At 39.1% G+C, this 16169-nt stretch overlaps 1 protein-coding gene across 2 annotated transcripts in view; it reads left to right on the top strand.

Moving 5' to 3' along the window:
* The first annotated feature begins 27 nt into the window (after positions 1–27).
* Positions 28–16169, top strand: part of SLC38A6 (solute carrier family 38 member 6) — a 35345-nt gene continuing 19203 nt past the window's right edge. The window contains exons 1-5 of one of the 2 annotated variants that reach the window (XM_066189013.1): positions 28–189; positions 723–844; positions 1548–1621; positions 5739–5791; positions 8695–8734. In XM_066189013.1, the coding sequence (XP_066045110.1) occupies positions 28–189; positions 723–844; positions 1548–1621; positions 5739–5791; positions 8695–8734 (451 nt within the window). Of the gene's footprint in view, positions 190–526; positions 587–722; positions 845–1547; positions 1622–5738; positions 5792–8694; positions 8735–16169 lie in introns of those variants that run through there. The other variant, XM_066189014.1, reaches the window with a different exon arrangement.

The raw sequence follows: 16169 nt of genomic DNA, 5'->3' as shown, positions 1-16169 counted from the left end.
AGAGGCGCTCGGCGGGCGCGGGGGGCGATGGCGGCGGCGCCGCCTTGGGGGTCCGGGCGGGTCCGGCCCCTGCCCGCCCGCGGCTGGTACCTCTCCACCCGCGAGCGGCGGGAAGAGCACGACGAGGAGGAGGAGGAGGAGGAGGAGGACGGGGAGACCGCCCCGCTGCTGCCGCCGCCACCGGGCAGCGTGCGTGTGAGGGGCGGCGGGGAGGGAGCGCCCTGAGGGGGCTGCGCTGGGTGCTGAGGAGAAGCGCGGGTTCAAAGGGCGGGCGGGACCGGGGCTGTGCGGGGCGGCTCAGGGTGACAGCACCGGGGAGGGGTAATCACGGGGAGGGGGGAATGAGTCTCTGGTCCCATCGCTGCTCCCGATCCCTTCGACTCCCTGCTTGCTGAGGTCTTGGAAGTGCTGCCATGTGCCCCCGGCCCTGTTGCGAGCCCGCGGGGAGAGCCTGCTCCGAGCCGTGAATCTCGCTGGGCTCGTTCTCCGCTCCGCTGTCGCTGTGCTCAAAGGCTGTGGGCGTCTTGAGATGCTTAAGGGGCGGCATCGCGTGTGCACAAGGATTTGCGTCGTTTTAGAATGAGAAGTGAGATTTTAGATTAAAGAACGTTGATTCTTGCTCTCTCCCTTGAATTTCAGTTTAGGAAAGATCAAAACACCTCTTCCACTAATTGTACTTTTTTTTTTCTTTTTTTTTTTTTTCTTTTTTGTCCTTTTCACAGAGTTCTTCAAGTCGTGGTTCTTCCTTTGCTTTCTCAGTGTTTAACTTAATGAATGCAATCATGGGCAGTGGGATACTTGGCTTATCCTATGCTATGGCCCACACAGGGATCATGGGGTTTAGGTAAGTTTTCAGTTTTTACATATACTCATTTTTAAACTCCTCTTGTAGGTTTAAATTGAATAAAACTTGATTACTGAGACTCCTGTGCAAATCTGAGGAAGAAATAAGTAGCTTGTGCCTTTTAGAATTGTTGATTAAGATCTTCCCCTTTTTGATTTAGTCATTCAGATCTGACCTGACACAAACCCTACACAGGCGTTGCATTAAATTGCCACAGGGTGGCAATTTCTTGGCCATTCCTCCTGATAGATTGATATTTTCCTTTCAAAACTGTGATCTCCTTTAGTTCCAGGAGTGGGCCTTGTGGAATAGGATGGATCTGTGGCTGAAAACTGTGAATCAACTTGTGCTTTTGTTTGCACTTTTGCTTGTTGCAGATGCTAACCTGTGGGTAGTGGGGCCAAAGTCACTGGAATTGTCACTTTGACCGTTCCCTAAGCTTTGGTTTCACTTCACTGGAGGATGTGTGTTTGTCTATATGTGCACACACAAAACTCCCGTGGTTATGACCATTCTGTAATCCATATGTCAGGGTAACTGGGCAAGTATTGGGAAGATCAGAGACCACGTGAACCAGTCAGCAGATACAAGCCATAAAATGAGGAAATCTTGTAGCTTAGTTCTTGCAAGAGTAGCGTTTTTAAAGCTCGAAAGTGCATTGTGCTGTAAAAGTGCTTAATTGTGAATATTTTGTGGTTTTTAGTATCTTGCTGCTGATTGTTGCGTGCCTTGCTTCTTACTCTGTGTTTCTTCTGCTCAGTATGTGCACTCAGACTGGTAAGTGACAAGGATTTATCTAACAGTGAGCTCTGAAATATTTCCTCAGTTTTATCACAGAGACATGACCCAGTATAAAGATTGCAGTTAACAGCATGTTGACAGTGGTGTCTGATTGACTGACCTTGAAATACTTAATGTTTTTAACTATTAGTATCTGCCATTTAAAAATAGGGGGTTTGAGTCTTTTTATGCAAAGCCAGTGCCAAACTGACTGGTTTCTAAATTTTAAATTTTTTTTTCCATATGCGTCTCTTTCCAGAGAGCAAATTTCTGCAGGAAAATTATTTTGGTGCTGGCTGAACCTCACTACTTCAGTGTGTGCTTTTGCTTTCAGTGAATGCTTAAGAGCAATAAAAAAGCAGCCTTTCATTCTCCTAGGAGTAGTACATATATTTTTGTCCATGGCTTGAAATTGATACCTTTCAGGTTTTTCAGTCATATTGGATTATCATTATTCTCGTGGTGCCTTATAGATGCAGCTTATAGAGCAATTTTGATGCTGAATGAGAAGTGCTGTTGCAGTCCTTGGAAACTGCACTGCTTTGAGACAGTTCAAACAGTCCATTCTAACACCTGCAGGCAAATCTGCTCATGTTTTAATTCCTGCTTCTTTTAATTGCTACTGAAACAACTGAGTGGTTCCTTGACTTCTCTACACAAAGATCATGTTACAGCAGGAAACCTCCCTGCTTATTGTTTCCCTCTCATCTGTTTTCCTCTCTTTTCAGAGGTGGTGGGAGAAAGCTTCTGCTTCTTTCCTCCTTGGCTTTGTTTTCTTTAGCTGCCTTTGGTCTCTCCAGATGATTGCTTCCTGATGCTTCTTAGATCTGCTGCTCCTGTCCCCACCTGTTGAGTGATCTTCTTCATACATTCTTAAAAAACACCCCTCAGAGGTAGGGTTACTTTTATGGTTGGGATTGTTGGCTGCTTGCTCATTTGGGATTAAGTCTTTGGTAATTTTTTTTTCTCCTTTTGGAGTGCTGCCTATCAGAAAGGAATCAGAACCTCAAACATGCAGCTAGAGAGGTACAAGAGGAACAAAAAAAGGGGAGGCTTGAGGTAATTTTAATGGCCTTTTTAACCTCTTATTTCAGGGTGGAAAGTTCTGTATTTTATGGGCATTAAGTGATATTAAGCTGTTTTCTAGTGAAAAAATAAAGAGACTTTTGCAAAAGAATTATGATGGGGGGGGGGAAACTAAGGATTTAGGTTTACTGAAGTAAGAAGAGTTTGGATGTTCTGAGCTCAGAGGGCTGATATGCAAGAACAGTTTAACCCTCAGTTCTTGTCCAAAGGCAACAGTCCACCTCAGGAAGGCATTTTTGAAATGCATACAGCTGAAGTGTCAGGATGAAGAATTTCTCTTGTCTGAAACTAATAATTGTTATCACCTAATGCTGGCAGGTAGGAATTGCACCAGAGCTATATCTGGATAAGTTTGCTGGATTTATGACCTTTTGTGTTTTGATTTTTTTCAAATAAGATTTGAGATTATATTTCCTATGATTCCTGTCAGCTATTGAAGTAATTAAATGTTTGATAGCATTCCAAGATTTTCCTTGGTACACTGTCTTTAAAAAACACTGTCTATAACCTGTTGTACTTTGACAAAGTAAAATCTCTGTATGTGTTTGATTCCAAAGTAGGTAATTAAACTTTTTTCTTTTAAAAATCTATATTAATTTGTAAACAGTGTTACAATATTAAAGTTAATCCATGGGGAAAAAATTGGAAGGAAATTTTAGTGTTTTTATATTAAAACCAAGCTAGAAAAATTCAAAGGGCGGTGAAGAGGAACTGTGGAAAGTGTTTGTAAACTATTATTTGGGAAGGAGATGACCTATAAAACACCTTCTGAAAAGAAAGCACTAATACTAATTCCATTTTAAACAGAGGCCAGGATTTATTAAGCACAGGCATTTTTGTTGCAGTTCAAAAATAAAGAAGTGTCTTCAGTTACACATTTATGTTGGTCTGGACTTGAAGAAAATCAAGTGATTTATGTAGACAAAAAGGCTTAGCAAAAAAAATATATATATATATTCCCAAGTGTCAAGTGTTGAGTTGAGATTAGTGGAATCAGTGCTGGTCCTGGTGTTAATTCAGGATGACTTGTTTTGTTCTGGGCTGATAAAGCCTGAGCTTACTCTGTAAAGTAGTGGAATTGGGAATTTAAGTGGGATGCACTTGGAAGTTTTGTGGCTGTTTTTTTCTTTTCATTTTAGGAGTTAGTCACAAATATTGCTGGTACTATACTTGCCCCCTTCACATTTAAAGGGATAATTTCCATGGAGTGGTAATAACATGATAGAAATTAAGCTAATCAGGCAGAACTTATTTATCTTTATGTAAATTGCACTAAATATTTTGTTCCACATATTCTTAAAATTGCAGAAGTAGTGTGATCAAGTAACAGGTCTTCCCAGTGTTCACAGGACTAAACTGATCACAGAAACTACACTACAGAATATACTTTAAGGTTTCATGTTGCTCTTTTGGAATTATGTGGGAAAATTTGTTCTCTTCGCTGATAACTCCTCACACATGTGTGCTGTATATTTATTACCACGCAGTAAAAACCACTTGCTCTTAAATATGTTTACTACTTTACTGATTTGTTTTTTTAATGGCAATGAAGATACCTATCTAAAATGCTTTTTTTCCCCCCCTTTGTGATCAGCTACTTAACAAATAGGAGTTAGGAAAAACACAGGGTAAAATTTAGTAAGGCATGTTTTTTGTTTAATTATATCTGTTAGAGATAGTCCAGGTTTATGCTGAACATTGACTCTGGCTCATGTAATTTTGTAATTTTATTTATATTGTCATTTCATTTATCCTGTCATAGTGTGCTGGTAGAGCAGAATGGGAAACGTTGCCCGTGAGAAAATCAGATGAGAAAATTTGTGAAGTTTAGTTTGGTTTTTGTTTGTTTTTGTTTTGTTCTTTCCCCCTCTGGGGCACTGATGTGATTTTGTGAAATAAAACCACCTGAGCTTGGGCAAGTCTGAGGCTCCAGTCCTGTCATCTGATCTCTGTGAGGTCCTTGTGTCCCCCAGGTCTTGTGTCATTTACTTCAGAGAATGGGGCTCCACTCAGGTGTGAAAAGCTAAGCTTGCACAGCTGGGCCCTCAATTAAGGTGTGACAGGAGCAGGAGCAGTACCAAACAGGACCAGGGAAGAGAAACCAAGTGTCCTGACAGCGGAATTATGTGGGTTTGAGATTAATTTTACCCTCTGAGACATTCACAGCTGTTTTATTGCATCCCAAGAAAGTGAGCGGTGTTTCTCAGAAAGCTTTTATCTCTTTGATACTGCTCGAGTTTCTAGTAACAAAATACAGAGTAACAATGTAAGAGTAATGCAAAAAAAAATACAGAGTAACAATGAAAGGCTTTAATGTGACTTCCTTCTCTCTGAGAAGGGATTGTTTTGAGTTACCGGCAATAAGAGAAGTGAGCTTCAGCTAAAACTCAGGAAAATTATGCAGGAAACCACAAACTGTTTTAATGTAATATTGTCAGTCGGGTGCAGGTAAGGGCAGGATTTTTGTTTTGCTTTGGGTTTTCTTTTGGGTTTTTTAAATAACAGATTTCAACCAAAGAAGGTGTTTACCTTCAGCTCTCTTGAAAATAGATAGGGCCTCGTTCTTAAAAGCTGCAAAGATGGTAATGTTTATATTTGTAGAAAGATGAAAATGTATCCTCTGTTGTCATCCCAATTTTAAAAAACCTGCTGTTTTAAGAAATAAAATACGGAAATATCTTATATCGAATTGCTAAGGCTAATTTCATAATTCTTCACCCACAAAGAAAATCTTTGGGAGAAGGCAATTTGCCATTAATGTACTAATGTATTTTAAATATTGCAACTGGAAATGCTAAATTGAGTTTCTGAAGAGTCTCTGAATGTTTGAGCATAGAGCTGTATTTTGTAGCAGGAGTACAGGTGTGTATAAAAGCTATTTTGTAAGTTAAAAAATACTATGAAATATTCTTTTAATTCTGAGTTTTATTAATTTAAAAAGGGGAAGAAAGAGCCAAAAATAGAGCTTTCAAGAGCTTTTTCAAGTTAGAGATACTTTAGCTTTTTTCTTTTCTTCCCCTACCAACAGCTGTCACTTCTTATGAAGACCTTGGCCTGTTTGCTTTTGGATCAGCTGGAAGGGTGAGTATTCATTTTTACCTCTGTTCTTCTTCATGGTCTCGTGCTTCTGATGTGCAAGTGTTGTTTGCATAGTAAAGAGACATAAACGATAAAAGTAGCATGTTACTGACACTGTAGTAGTATGCTAAAAAATCCATTACAGCCTGAAACTTTTCACTTGGTTTCAGTTCACATGTCTGCTCTGTGGAAGCCCAACTTCAGTTAAATTTACACTCCTTAAATGCAGGATTTTGTGCTGCTCTCCTGTCAGTGTTCACTTTTAGTTGCCTGTAGAAATCTGCTCACTGGCATTGTTGTCAGGTTGGCTCAAGGTTCAGATTTGATACAGTCCTGCCTCTGTTGTAGAAGTGTTAAGAGACAGGTAAATGATGGATTTGCTGTTGGTGTTTCAGCATTTAATAGGGATCTAAGATAAGGGATGGCTTTTCATGTCATTTCCACAGCAGGAATAACTAAGAGTACATATAATGCATATTATTTGTTTCCTTTTGTTTAATAAGCTCTTCACATGAATGTATCTTACTAGTTTTATCTCATGGTTTAAAAAAAAAACAAAAAAAACCCCAAAAAACCCCCAATAAACCAAACCCACAAAAGCAACTGGACAAAACCTCCATCAAACTTAACCAGTGCTGATATAAGACTAATCAAAATGTTAGCTATTATTATTTTGTAGAGTGTTCTGAATCTCTTTTTCCTAATAGTGATATTATGCAGTAACAGTGGGTACACCGGAAATACTGCCTGTGTATACTGCACATTTAATGTTATGAATTCTATGCTCTGTGTTCCAGTTACACCCTACTGAAAACAGGTTTTTACCACACACAAGTGTGATTTTAATGTTTTACTTATAAATGCAAATTTTTTAAAATTAGTTCAGCTTAACAGGCTAGAGACTGTTTTCTCATATCTAAATGTCAGTGAGAATTAAACCTGAGCTATCAGATGTTTGTAAGGCTTCCATTAGCAGTAATAGGCAGATGAGTATAGTCTGAGGATCAATATTGATCAAATTAAAAAGTGATCGACTTCAAGAGATAATAAACCTTGATAATAGCAAGGCATAAGACACAGTTATTTTATCACAGGAATTGTTCTGTACACATTAACCATGAGCCATTACCTGAAAAAGTCACAGAAATGTAGAGCTTAAGAAACTAAAATGTGTCTTACTCCATGTTGGCCCTGAAGCAGGGCTGAACATACATAAACCATTCTTGGCAGATGCTTGTCTAATCTGTTGTTTAAAAGCTTAAGTGAAGGAGATTTCACAGCTTCCCATCATAGTCAATGTGTGTATTTTTTTTAATTCTTATTAATATACTGTTTCATAATTCGCAGTTTAAGTAATCCATGCTGAAAATTATCTGGCCTTTTATTTTCAGTGTGCATGAAGAGCACTGGAATATTTCTGTGTTGGGAGGCTGTTCTTTTGATAAAATAATCAAAATTCACCAAGCTTTCCTGGTAAACTGATGTTTTCTGGAACAGTTGTCTTTGTCACTTGAAGCATCTTTGATATTTATACACTTTTCTTAAAACTTGCCTGCAGGACAGGCTTAGCTGCTTCTGATTGTGTTCTCTCAGACTGTTTTCTCTTTGTCATCCAGTAATTCTTAAGTCATTTTTCTGAGGTCTGAATGCCTTGTTTTTAACTGATCTTGTTGATTTTTAGGGTTTTCTACTTCACCACAACCATTCTGAATTCTCATCTGCCCCTGAATACTCACTTCAGTCAGGCACAGATGACCTTTTTTTTTATTATTTTTTTTTTCTCTGCAGCAGTACTGACCTCTCCCTCACGCATAGGGGATGATACTGCCAGGCCAGTGTAGAACCTTGCTTGAACTGGCAGCTTAGTTTGAGCAAACTACTGGTTAACTACTCTTGAAGTAGAGCAAATGCTCAACCTGCTGATTTCCTTTCAAATGTATTTTTCTAAGATTTGTAAGAATGGAAATATTCTGCTGTTGGAAGATTGCTGATTCTCCCTTTCCAAAGGTCTGAACTATTTCTTTCCATCTATGGCAAATTCCAAGATATCATTTTTTTTCCTTCCTTTCCTTGGTGAGTTTTGAACTGACTTTGAATTAATTTAAAATCTGTAATGACTTTTTTCAAAAAAACAGATTTGTACTTCTTCTCATTACTGTAGCTTAATTTTTTTCCGAGTTGACTTAATGGCAGCACTCATTTTGGAAATGTCCTTTATCAAGAAGAGCAGTGGGTAGAAAGAAACTGAAGCTGATGATCATGGTATTTTAGAGCTAAACTCAAGAGAAAACATTGGGAAAACTTTATAGCCACGTTAAAGTTTTTTTTTTTTTTCAGTTGGAAATGAAATTTTTTTGGATTCATACAAGCTTTTGAATAGCCTGTGATCATTTTTGCTTCCATATCAGTCCAGTATGAATAATCACAAGTGCTAAGGGAAAGTCTATCTGGTTTACAAGTTTAAAAAAGCAAGGACATTCCTCACAATCAAAAATATTTAGGAGTAAGGAAGTATCCTTGAGCTTGTACAAATCTCTGCTGTCTGTTTTTTCAGAGATAAGTGATAATTTTTATTTGTATTCACCTGATATCAGTTAGAATGCACTTGTGTTTTCAGTTTTTTGTTTTCTTCTGCACAACAAGCTTCACTGTATAATTACGCTTGCTTTGTTTCAGAATAAAAATATTATATTTTCAGGAAGAATTTTTCTTTCCATGTTTGTTGAAGATTGTGCTGGTTTCCATGTGTTAAACTCCTCACTAAGGAGAAGATTCCCTTCCTTTCAGGACTTGTTATCACTGCTACATCTGGTGTGTTTAAGATAATGCACATATGGCTTATGCCCGCTATAGACATGTGATTTCAGTTATCCTTACCCTTTCTAAAGAAATCAATTTTTTTATAGGTCCTTGTTGCAACTACAATAATTATCCAGAATATTGGAGGTAAGAGACTTCATCTGTTCAATATTAACTGTGTGACAGGGTTCAAAGTTCCATGAGCACCAAAGGCAATAATTAAAGTGTTTTTAAGAAACTGGTTAATAAGGCAGAAAACTTAAGGGAAAGGCTTTTGTGATGGTGCTAAGCAGAAGGGCTGTAGTTGTGGGATGGATGGGGGAACTCTGGGGGTTTGATGTTGCTGCATCCCAGGATGTGGAGCACATCCCTTGGAGCTGCACTGCTCACTGAAAGGGGCTCAGGAAGCAGCAGCATCTCCTCTCTGCTGTTCTGTACATCTGTATCTGGTAGCTGCATTTTATCAGGTCATGTGTTTTAGGTTTCTCTGTTGGAACCTGCTTATGCATTTTAGTGATTTGGGCAGCAACTGAATGTTTACTTAGCTATGATGTTTCATATGTTCTGCATTAATGGGAGCTTTCTTTTTTTAGCTCAATAACTTGTGTTTTTTGGGGGAGTTGTTTATCTTCCTGACTTACATCATGTGGGCTGTCCACTTCCACTGTTCGTATTTTGTCTTCCTTGGTACATGGCACAATAAAATAACACTCCCTGGTTTTGTACTTGAACTCTTACTCAGGTATGCTCACAGACTTGACAGTCACTAAGTATTTAGAAATTATTTGTCTGTAAGTAGACAGAGCAATTTGAAGTCTAATAGAACAATTTTAATTTTTCTTTTGTTGTAAATGTTTTGGATGCTTTCTTTTAAATGAGGGAATCACCAAGCAGATACCCACGTTCGCATACATCAGCAGAAGGAAACAGCATTCCAGTGCTGTTCTTCTTTCCTTTAAGATTACCTGTCTAGTCCAGAGAATTCAATGATGGCTGTTTTTTGTCACTGTGTAAACACCTAGAACTAGACAAAGTAACTGTGCTTTCACGATAAACTTGGAATATTTTCTTATACTAAAAGTTCCAATATAATGAAAGCTGCCCAAATGAAATGGCTATAAAAATCCAAGCATGAATTTTAGGCAGGAGTGACCATAGCAATTCCAAGATTAGGGACTATTTATTCATACAGGTTTTAGAGGATGTTCTGTAGCAATGAACAAATCTTTTAATTTCCTTTCCCATTTGGGTGGACCTCTAAATAAACAGTACTAGAGAAGGAGGGATACACAGAGGAGGTTCTGGAGATTCTGGGATCCTGTACAAGACTCTGTTGTCAAAGGAAATATGACTCTCATTTCTTCCTCATCACAGTTCATAATCTCCTCTGTGCCATTCTTAATATAATTTAGCTCAGTAACTCTAGAGCCCCAAACCAGTGCATGCTGGATGCTGCAGTCCAAGTCCCCCTTGTCAGGAACCTGCTCTGAAGGTGACTGTACTGCAGGCTGACAGGCTCAAAAAAAAAAGAAGATATGGTGAGGTCACTTCTCACACAGCCTTGACTCTTAAAGAGCTTCATGGAAAGAAAAGAGGGGTTTTTTGTCTTTCTGGTCCTTCTGTAGATTTTACATGGGAAAAGTGTGTAGTTTGTCCTGAATGGGATCCATGCTGGGATCAAGTGTGAAACCTGGGCTCTGCCTGTTGTGCTGGTTTGGAGTGTTCCCCTCTTTCTGTTTTTCTGTCTGGCTGAAGGAACCAGGAATGTGGTGTGCGTTGGGCAGACATCCAGACTCTGTCAACATCTTTGATTTCAGGGGAAGGCTAAAAATAAAATTGTTTTGTGTTACCTCTTCCATAATCAGACCTGGGTTGCATCATACAGTATCTTATTTCAGAAGTGATCAGAGAGCATGAGATAATGAAAGATGGCCTGTGATTAAGCAGCTTTACAAGGGTTATTGTCACTATCTCCATCTAGTCTGGGCTTTTTAAAAAGTTTGCTCCGATCCTTTCTAAAAATAGTCTAAGTGCAGAAATGATTTACATTAATCTGTGGTGGAGAGAGCATTTTAGTAATAATTTTAATAGTTGTGCTTTCCAATTTGTCTTTGTGGGTTTTTTTTTAAAATAAAGCTTAATGTGTAAATTTGAATTTGACATTCTAATTGCATACACTTAGGGATTTGTGTAGATAAGGGAATTGACATTTTCTATTACCAGGATACCCAAGGAAAAAAAATAAACATTTTTGTACAGCTGCGGGATTGGTCAAATTAAGGTTGAAAAAAATGATTTCAAGTACATTGTTTGGAATTTTAACATGCATCTCTAACATGACTATTCAACTTTTCCTGCAGATTTTTAATTGTCCCTTGGAAGGCATTTAATTAATCTATGTAACACAAATCAAATACCAAAATTCAATAAAGTACCAAGGTTAACTAAGGATGCAGTGGGATACTGAGTTAACTTTTCAATATCCAAATGTAAATTAGAGTCATTTTAATACCATACTTCAAAAGACTTTGAAGAATATGTAGAGCTTAGTGACTAAATTTGGAGACCATTTGCCTTGCTTTCCTTATAATGGGTATGTTCTTGTTCTTGCAATATAGGTATTTGTTAATGAGGGAAAACGAAAGGTTGAATGGGATGGCCAGTGCTACTAATTTTTATATTCCATTTCTTAGTTTTTGACCCAATCCAGCAGCCCTTTAATGTACACAACCAGTGTTTGGTTTCATGTGGACTGCCTTGTTCCTGACAGGGCTGGTTGGTGTGTGTGGGTGCAAAGAGCACATGAAAAAGGGAACTGTCAAATTGCACTTCCCAGGATGTTCAGGTTTGTTCATCTGCTCCTCCCAACCCTGTCCTGTCACACACATCTTTCTCTGGAGTGATCTTCCCGATGTGCATTTCTCACCTGCTGTGAAGAAGAGGAGCTTGAAGGGTCCCAGATTGTGTCAGGTGCCCTCAAAGAAGGGAGAGAGCCCTTGGGGAATTGCAGGCCTGGAGGCACACCAGGAGAGAGGGAGGCTGCTGTCAGAAAGGCAGAGTTCCGTGGCCCTGCTGGCTCTTCATGCCATCCTTCCCAGGAGCAGCTGGAGTTGGATGGATTCCCTGCTATTGTTTAATGGTGTTGTGCTTCTAGTAAGTGATGGATGAGGCACAGTGGGCCAAAGCTGTGGCTGGGAATCACATAGCCCTCTCTCTCCTCTGCCAGGGAAGTTTTGTCAGCTTCCTAGGTGCTTTCTGAAGGAGGACAGCAATTTCTCCTCCTAGAATTGTCCTTTCTGTGGATGTGACTGAAAAGGAGGACAGTCCACAGCTGCGTACCCAGGAGAAAATCTTCAGGACTCCTAAAGCATGTGTAATAAAGTTAGAGAAGGGCTGATTTTTAGCAAGGCTGGTGGAAAAATGGAGACAAACACAATAAAGTATTGCACAAGAGCAACTCTCAGCCCGTTGCCAACACTAACAAATCCCAGCACTGAGGTCTAGCAGGAAGCATGTGGAGTTCTCCAGCGTGCTTCCCAGGGCTGGGGCTGCCACTGTCAGCTGAAGGTCACTGCTGCCTGAGCTATGGCTGGGCCCAGAGGGCCTGGTGGCTGTGATGCACACAAACATCAGCCCAAACTGCTGAGAACAGGAGTTTAATCACTTAAAATTTTTTAGCAGTGGGATTAAGTGCTGCAGTGGAACCTGTGGTACCACCATGTAGCTTAGGTGGTCTCTGAGAATTTTTGCAGTATATATATGTTTTAAATTTCTCCAGACAACCTGCCTTGGCTTGTACCCAGGTTGCCATTGCAGTCATTCTTTAGAACTAAACTTTCCAGAAAGCTATCTTAATTTTACAAAGAATTATTTGTTTTCTCATATAAATATGGTTTAATTCAGTGTAATTTCTATAACTTTTTGATTTGTTGTTTCCATATTCTGGAGATAACGTGTCCTCGAAGGTACACACTTTTCTTCTTTGTAAGAATCAGTAATGAGGAAAAAAAGCTCATTCTGTATCCCTGGAGCGATTTTTATCCTCGGCACTGCTTGAATGCTGCAGGCAGTGCCTGGAAGCGACAGGAATCGTTCCAATGGGTGATGCTGCTCTGTAGATTTTATGGCCTGTTAATACACTCAAGGTGACAGACAATACACAGAGACCTTGCTGGGAGTGTAAGACACCCGAAATACGTATTTACAGTCGCGTGGTTCGTATTTTTCAAGCTTCCCGGAATCAACCGAGGGGCGTTGCCGCTGTGCAAAGCAGATATTTTAAAAAAGCAGCACCACCCTCTGCTGGCCTGGGCCGCGTTCCCGGGAGAGCTGCCGGCAGCCCGGCGCCTCGGGAACCTCCAGCTCCTCCTGCTCTAGTCCACATCCCCTCCCCTTTGTTTTTCTGCGGTGAACGGTGAAATATTTAACTTACCTCCCCGCCACGTAACAACAACAACAACAAATAATAAATAGATATATATATAATATATATATATACATGTGTGTGTCTGTGTGCTTTCTGTGAGTGCCTGCTTAGAGGTGCTGTGCAGAGACAAAAAACCCCCTCTCTTTTATCAAGCTGATTGGACATTTTTTTAATTGCAGATCAGAAGATTTTCTTCTTTTTTTTTTTTTTTTCTTCCCCCCACCAAGTTCATCCATTCTGCGATTTAGTTCTAAACGTGTTCGCAAAATTTGTTTCAAACTTAATGAAAGCAACTTTTTTTTCAGACTGAGGGGGCAGATGGGAATAACCGTGATAATCAGTGAGAACAATATTCCAGAAATTTTGAAAATTAATGAATCGTGCAAGTCATGGAGGAATAAAATAAAATACAGCTTGTTGTGTGCTGAGACCTACGTCCTTAATACCTTAAGAAATTACTGAGCTTCCTTTAAGTATGGGAAATCAAATTCTGTTTTCAAACAAACTCAAATGTTTGTTTTCACAGTGCGGTTTGCTTTTGACCTGAAAGCTTAATTATCCTGACTGATTCAAAGTGAGGATTTCCAGTGCAGAGCTGCCTTAATTAAGGGCAAGTTTGTCAGCTCCTGTACTAATTTAACAATTGATGACCCATGTTCCTGTGTTTTCCTATTGCAGTGAGTGGTTCGTGGAAGGTTTGATATTGTAAAGAATATTAAGCTTGTTTTAAATAATACAATAAAACCCCAAAACAACAACAATAATCCCAACCTGCAGCTGTACTGCAGAATGGAATATATGATGAGCTGCACAGGAAACTTTTCTATTATTTTAGCATAAATGTACATATATAATTAAACTAATGAAGTTTTACCAAAATAAATCTTCCTGTGTGTTCTGTGTAGAATAAGAAGAAATTTTTTGTTTGTTTTTTAAGCTTGCTTAGGTAAGTTCCAAACTAATCCAGGTAAAAGCTAAAGATAGAAGGAAATGGAAGCAGGGGAGCAGAAATTCATCAGAATGAATCTTCATAGTAGGAAGACAAGCAAAGAAACTGCAAACATGTTTCATTTTCTTGGAATTTCTCCGTATGAACAAGGATTACATCTTCTGTCACACACTCCATTCTACATCTACATTTAAAACTAAATGAATTATCCCAACATTCTTTTTTATACTTCCACTAAGAGGAAATATTAAAACCAGTACCTGCCCTCTCTTGTCCTGTGGGAAGTTTTGAGGGGAGCTTGTTTCCATCTTTGCACAGTGCTTAAAAATGCAAGACATCTTTATAGGGCTCTAGTATGGTCATCTACAGTGGCAGATGAAGAAAAGCTGACCTGAAGAGTCAGTCTCTTCAATGAAATGATTTGAGGGGATTTATCACCATAAATTCTATGTTTACTTATAAGTTTATTGTACATTCTCTGACATCCTTGATGTGGACTTCAGCACTTGGTCTCTTTTTGGGTAGGATAATAAGAAAAAGTTACACTTTTTTTCTGCTAACCTACGTATTTTAAGTTTGGGCTACCTCAGAAGAGGTAGTCTGAGGACTATTTATAAAGTAACCTTTAGTCTAGCAGCTGTTTTTTTCAGATAGGGGCACAAATGCTCGGTGTTAAGCAGTATTGGTAGCACAGCACACACATTCTGAATAATGTATGCATGCTGTGTGTATTTATAGAGTCACAGCTTATGCTGGCACTGCAGGCTCTAGTGATGGAAGTGTAAAACAATTACTCTATTTTATATTTTAATAAAATTTTTGCTTTTTCTGTCAAAGAGCTAATACCAAGTTTTCAGATCGTGGCAAAGTGATAGGTATTTAAAGAGCAATATTTCTTACTACTTTCAACACAATGTAAGTTTACAGAATAATAAACTAATAACATAATTATGATTTCTGGTGTGTCAAGTCCTGTTGAGAAGTTCAGAACTGTTCTGTATCAAGTAGCTCTTGGTGCATACTGAAAACTACCTAAAACTAACACAATACATGCAACTCCAGAACCTGAAAATTAGGAAGTGACCATGTGAAGGCTGCTCATGTAGTTCTAGTTCAGCCCTTGTGGCATCCCCCCTGTTGCTGCAGCCGCAGACTAAGCCATTGCACAAGGTTAGTTCTGCAGGAAACCTGTGTCCCTCAGTGCTGGAATAGGTGTCTTACGTCAGTATTTCAGAGTGGGGTAAATCAGCACAAGGGTGTGCTTTTTGTCATGTTCACTTGTGCCACAGCTCAGGTGGCTCTGCAATCTCTTCCTTCCGTTGCACATTAAAGCTGCCAAGGAGAGCTGAGGGAAGTGAGGTGCAGATTGTTATTTGGAGCAAAGTATATGTGACTCTTTGCCTGTCACATTCTATGCTTTTGGTTCCTCAAGTAGAAAAAGACTGTCACATTGTTTTAGTTTTTCTTGGTTTAGTTTCATCTTTAAAAAACACAAACAAGCCAACCCTGTTCTTTGCTTACTCTGTAGTGTGTTGCAGAGTTACACAGAGTAAAGCTATAAGGCTTGTTTCTCCTGAAGAGAATTAAAACTGTGTTTGTAAATGAACTAAAAGCAGAATTTGGCTTTTTAAACTGTATTTAGTATGGTTATCCTGCTCAGATTCATGCACAAGATTCAGGTCTTGTTTAAGCATCAGGATATAAATAAAATTATTTAATATTCCTTACTCATCTTGTAGAACAAGCAAGAGAATATTAAAAAAAAAAAAATCCTACTAGGTGAGATTGTTTCCCTTATGCCCAGAGAAAGAAGGAAAGATGCACACAAATGTTCAGCATGCACAAGTTTCTTGGTGCAGGACTGGCTCCCTCCTTAGGGGGGAATTCAGTGAAATAGGACTCCTCTCAAAAACAAAGAGTGAGCAACAAAGGATAAGTGATCGAGTGATTAGCCAGAGGCTAATACGAATGCAAGGGCAGAGTGACAGATTGCATATTGGAGGAAATCTGATCTGGAAATTAATTTGAAGGTTTCTGCAGTGGAGACTGAAAAAGAGCCAGTTTTGAAATCTTTCTGAAGGACATAAATGAAAATTCTGTCTTGCTTTTCTATAAAGTATTTATCATACAGGAGAGAAGGGTAATGGATAAATAAGGTTGAATTGCAGTTTAGAGGAATTTTCCTTTCCCTGCTCCCCACTTAGGTT

The sequence above is a fragment of the Chamaea fasciata genome, unplaced genomic scaffold (assembly GCF_029207755.1).
Source record: "Chamaea fasciata isolate MVZ Bird 193981 ecotype frontalis unplaced genomic scaffold, bChaFas1.0.hap1 SCAF_7, whole genome shotgun sequence".
In the NCBI taxonomy this organism is placed as follows: domain Eukaryota; kingdom Metazoa; phylum Chordata; class Aves; order Passeriformes; family Sylviidae; genus Chamaea; species Chamaea fasciata.
This window is presented reverse-complemented; position numbering and strand designations above follow the sequence as displayed.